Here is a 5,457-nt window from a genome sequence, read left to right on the forward strand (position 1 = left end):
ACACCTTTAATTCCAGCACTTGGAAAGCAGAGGCAGGGAGAGAGAGAGAGAGAGAGAGAGAGAGAGAGAGAGACAGAGACAGAGACAGAGACAGAGACAGAAAGATAGATAGATCCTCCCTTTGGATTGTACATTCAGACTTGTGCAAGAAAAGAGGGTGGCCAGTGGGCGGAGGGTGAGTCAGAAGGGAAGCCTACAGGTCTCCTCCACCTTCCCTGTACAGTTCCAGCCGCCACTCCTGCTCCAGGGGCCCTCTCCCCAGAGAGAGAATATTATACTTAGGGGGACAAAAGAAATTCAACCTGCCTCCAGTCCTTGTCCACGCCACTGACCCAGTGTTCAAATTTCAGGAGCCCCAAGGGAATCCTGCCTCCCTGTTTAGAAGACATGAAGGCATCTTGCAGCTCTCTGGTCCCATTGACGGGTCACAGAAGGATTATTCCAAAGCTCCCAAAGTCCTCCACACCCCAGCTATGCAGTGTGGCTTTTTACTAGGAATTCCCCAGGGCTCCCTTCGCTCCACCACACTGTCAAAGCAACTGGCTTTTCCATCTCTCATGGGCCACCCTTTCCCTCCTTCCTCTGCCTCTGCCAGCTGAACAGTCAAGGTCAAGGGGCCTGGGACAGCTGCAGGCCTCCTGTGGACACGACCCCTGACCTGCTCCACGGACATAAGAAGGTTCTAGTTCTAAGTACCTAAGAAGGAACGGTGTGTAGCAGAGTCCAAGTCAATAGCTGGTTGGTACCCCAGGAGCCCCTCGGGGAGATAGAGCAGGGAACATGTCTGAACATTTTTCCCCCAAGTCTAAAGACCTTAACCCTAGAGGTGACTAGATGTAAAAACCAAAACAACAAAACCAAAACTGTGCCATTGACCATTTTAAGACAAAAGCAGAATCTGAGCGAGGAAGAAGGATCTTCCAGGACAAGGGTTCCTCTGGCCCTGCCCTTTCCAGCCGGGGACTGTCCCTAAACTGCAGGACTCTGTCCAAGGGACAGAAAGCCGTCAATCAGGTGTGTCAGAGAGGTCAGGTAGCACACGTTCCTGGCAGAACCAGCCCAGCGGCTCTGTCAGGCAGTCCGGGGCACTGACGCACACTTGGGCACCCTTCCGGATCAGTGCACACTCACCCCACCCCCACCCCGCCAGAGCTTCAGGGAGCTGGAGGACAAATCTAGCCGGCCTAATCTCTGCAGCAAGCTTCAGTTTTTGAAAGAGCCTCCCCCAAAGAAAGATGCTGAGAGTCCCCCCACCCCCACACTGTTATCAGATCTCCCGGGCAGGCCTATCTCCACAGCCCGTGTTTGCACCAAGGCTGTGGGTGGGACTGGGGGCTGGAAAGACTGTCCTTGCCTTCCTCAGGACTCCCACCCAGCAAGATTAGGAGAATCTCATTGTTCTGCTCAGACACAGCTGGTCTTCCTGCAGGGGGCAGGGCCCCTGGAAACCTTAGCAGGAACTCCCAACCTGGCAATGCATTGTGTGCGTGGCAGGGCCTGCCATCAGCCAGACTAGCCCTTGGATTCCTGACCCTCCTGCTTCTAGTAGTTCCCAAATGCTGTCGGGGACTGCAGGTGTGCATAGCCGCCTCAGCCTGTTCTAGTCACTTCTGTAGATGGTGTTTTCCCCATCTAGTCTCACAGGTTGGGAGTCGGGTAGATTATGACTGTTGTCCCCTTGGGGAGAAGAGTCGTTCCCACAGCTGAAGACTCAGGCTTAGTCACCAGGCCAATGCAGGTCTCCCCAGCACCAGCTGCTGCCAGAGCGCTTCAGTCAGCAGGATTGGGCTCTTGGAGGTGGCTTAAGGCCAGGAATCACTTTCCATTCTTACCACATCCTCCAACGGGGGACAGAATCATAGTATGAGGACTAGGGCAGCAGAGATGGTCAGAATGGCTCAAGGGCTAGGGTACTCAGAGACCTAAGAGGAGCTAGACCGCCGCAGGTAGATGGAGGAGCAGCTAGTCTCAGAGGCAAGGGTCAGAGAAGGCGAGAAGTCAAAAAACTAGATCCGGCAACCACAGCTTTAAGGGTTTGTACCGGCCATCCCATAAGTACACAATCTAATTTGTCAGTGTTTGTTTTGTTAACTCAGGAGCATTCTCTCTCCCCCTCCCACTCTCCACGCAAATCCCAAACTCTCCACAGGGCTAGATAGTAAGGCGAGAAGAAACTACCAGATCAAAACAAGAGCCAGAATCATCCAACTTTAATAACTTACAGGCAAATGCTTACAAAAAAAAAAAAAGTAATACGGAGGACACGCAAGGCTTATAAAAAAGGGTTTGGGGACTCTACAAACGTGGGGAGGGCTAGTGGCTCTTTCACAGACACAAAGATTGTGCCCAGAAGAGCAGCTGAGGAACCCCCCGCCCCCAACTGTGGGGAGAGGGAACACGTTCTCCATTCATCCCGAATGCATTCCCTGGGCAACTGTCTGCACACCCTCCCCCTGCAAAAACAAAAATACACATCCAAATAAAACGCTAGGGAAGGACTCGGAGAACCAGGGTCGAGGTAGAGTCAGCAGATACATTTCCGTTTCCGGTCTTCCAGCCCCTACCCTCTAGAGGTGAAGGGCAGAGAAGACGCTTCATCTCCCCTCCCCCATGTGGCACCGAAACAGGACCTCCCCCACGCTCCTTCAGTCCTTTGAGGTGGCCAGGTCCGGCACCCATGCTGGCTGAGAGGTCACAGGCCCTGCCTGCCTATCATTTATGTACTGACCCCTAGTAGGTGGGGTAGGGGCAGCCTCGGGTCACCGTCTCTTCTTGCTTGCCCGAGGTGCCTTCTTCCTCTTCAGAATCATCTCGTACAGGCGCTCGAGTCCTGGCTGCAGGCCCAGCCCGTCCACAGCGCTGCAGCCCTGCACATGGGTGAGTGTGGCGGCTGCCAGCTCCCGGACCGCCAACCTCTTCTCCACCTCAGCCGCACTCAGTGCCCCCGGTTGGTCCTGCTTGTTGGCCAGCACCAGCACCGGCACCCCCTGATTGTCGGAGGCTTTGCTGATTCGATGCAGCTCCACCTTGGCCTCCTCTAACCTTTCAGTCTCTGCTGAGTCCACCACAAACACCAGTCCATCTGTCCGGCGGGTGTAGGAGCGCCATAGTGGCCGCAGCTTCTCCTGACCCCCAACATCCCACACTTGGAAAGTAATTCCACGGGACCCCCCCAAGGGCACTCGGATCTTCTCAGTGTTGAAGCCCTTGGTGGGGACACTCTGGACAAACTCTTTGAACTTGAGGCGGTAGAGAAGGGAAGTTTTCCCTGCCGAGTCCAGCCCAATGACCACAACGTGCAGGGCCTGGAAGTGGGGCAGAAAGGATGAGGCTGTGGGTGCCATGTCAGTCAAGTGGTTCCCCATGGTGAGCTAAGGGTGCAGGGTGGACCTGAGGAGAAAGCCTGGAGCTCCAGCAGAGGCCAGGAGGAGGAGGCCTTGAAATGGCAGGTAGCACAAACTGGGTTATCTAAACAAGGAAAAGTCAAGAGAGGAAAGAAAAAGTAAGGGTTAGAATAAACACGACTTTACCACTTCTGGACCCTTTCCTAAATCAACATCCCATACTATTCTAAAAATCCTTTTTATTAAAACGGATTTTTACGTGTCTCTTTTTTCACACTAAAAACTATTTTGTGCATGTGTAAGCCACACACAGCTTGAGTGTGGGATTCAGGACCACACTTGCTCGTGTATGTGGGTCTCAGGGACCTAATAGGATCCTTAGGCTTCAGGACAGGCGCTTTTAACCACTAAACCATCTCACGTGTCTGCCTCCTTACCCTTTAAAACGAAAAAAGAGGCTACAGGTGTAATACGGACGTTCTCATGCCCCAGGGGCCCTAGAAGAGGCTCACAGGCCGGAGATAACCTCAGGTATACTAGGATCCTCGAGGGTGCGGGATCTTGCGGGATAGATCCCACGGAAGGTCATTTTGCTGCAACCTTCTTCCAGCCTGAGGAGTGGAAGCAGACGCTGTGGCCTCCATTCCCCAGAGGAGAATCCTCGCAGGAAGGAGGTGGCCGGGTAGTGTGCCCCAAGTAGAAGTCCCGATCCGGGTCCGGCTCCCACACACCCTCCTCAAACCCACACCGCTGACACGCCCTCTGGGGCCGTGACCGCCATCCCCACGATCCTGTGGTTGCCCTGCCTGCCTTCCTCCCGTTGCGGCCACCGCTTTCCCCACACCCCACAAGCCGGCGGCTCTGCACCACCCGGGCACCCCCACCCCTTACCTTCGGTTAGCAGCGCTCCCCGCCCGCTCCAACGACTTGACACCGGGACGCCGCGTTTCAGCCACAGCGGACTTTGCAGCGCTGCTGGTCAGGTTGAGCCTTAAAAACCCTCTGGTGACGCCGGATGCCGCGGACCAATCAGCGTCCCGCAGGCGGAGCATGAAAGGGAGCCAGCGGGCTCTGCAGCTCGCTCTATCCGGAACCTCCTTATTTAATCTTTTTCTACCTTATTCCAGTATTTGGAACAGAGCCTGGAATTCATCAGGGATGACAGGTGGGAAGGATCGAAGGAACAGGCGTCTCCTCGTCTGACGACAGCAGGGAAAGAAAAGTCTTAACACTAACACCACCCCATCCCTTTTCCCGCAGACGGAGCTGCTGGCCCCACCAGCCGTCTCCCTCTACCTAACGCTCCAAGAGATGCTGGCAAGTTCTATATCTTTCCTCATTCAGTCGTCTTCTAGCATTCTTCGTCCAGTTTTCCACACAGTGTTTACCTAGAACCCGCATACAGACGATTCACGATTCACAGTACTAAACCCGTTACTGAGACAGGGTCTCATGCAGCCCATTGGCTTTGAACTTATTTTATAACAAGGATAACCCTGAACTCCTGAGTCTCTTACCTCTACCTCCCAAGGGCTGGGATTGCAGACACGCACCTGAGCACTGGGATTAAAGGCGTAGGCCACCACCGCCCGGCAATATAGGGTCTTTCTATACATCCCGGAACTTACTAATGTAGCCTAGGCTGGCCTCAAACTCAAACGTCCACCTGCCTCTACCTTGGAATGCTGAGATGAAAAACACTGGCCGTCATACCCAACTACTGTCGTGTTTACTGTTTTGTTTTTTGAGATGGAATCTCTCACGATGTCGTCTAGGATAGTCTGGACCCAACCTGTGTGCCTCAGTTTCTCGAGTGCTGCGACCACTGGCCCCATTGCCCCTACTGATTCTCACGATAGCATGTTAGGGACTGTTGTGTGTCTCTTACAGGTACAGAGCGCTCCAGAGGGTTAAAGGTCTTGTCTACAATCACATGCAGGCAGTATGTGGTGAGGTCTGTCTGAATCCGGTGCCAGGACACACATCACTTGGCTGCCATCTTGTCATGGGCCAGCCATAGGGCTAGGCAGCCTTCGTGGGAATTCCTCCACCAAGGCTGCTCAGACCAACCGCAGAGCTCCAAGGGCCTGCCTTGTTAAAATAGACTTTAAAA

The 5,457-nt window shown here is 54.0% G+C and overlaps 1 protein-coding gene across 1 annotated transcript; it reads right to left on the reverse strand.

Moving 5' to 3' along the window:
* Positions 1 to 2,195: 2,195 nt before the first annotated feature.
* On the reverse strand, positions 2,196 to 4,320 carry Arl4d (ADP ribosylation factor like GTPase 4D). The gene is made up of 2 exons (XM_005369155.2): positions 4,236 to 4,320; positions 2,196 to 3,468 (listed from the first exon to the last, which is right to left on the reverse strand). The coding sequence occupies exon 2, from the start codon at positions 3,363 to 3,365 to the stop codon at positions 2,760 to 2,762; it is 606 nt and encodes a 201-aa protein (XP_005369212.1). The 5' UTR covers positions 3,366 to 3,468; positions 4,236 to 4,320; the 3' UTR covers positions 2,196 to 2,759.
* Positions 4,321 to 5,457: the final 1,137 nt, after the last annotated feature.

Source organism: Microtus ochrogaster, unplaced genomic scaffold (genome assembly GCF_000317375.1).
Source record: "Microtus ochrogaster isolate Prairie Vole_2 unplaced genomic scaffold, MicOch1.0 UNK44, whole genome shotgun sequence".
In the NCBI taxonomy this organism is placed as follows: Eukaryota; Metazoa; Chordata; class Mammalia; order Rodentia; family Cricetidae; genus Microtus; species Microtus ochrogaster.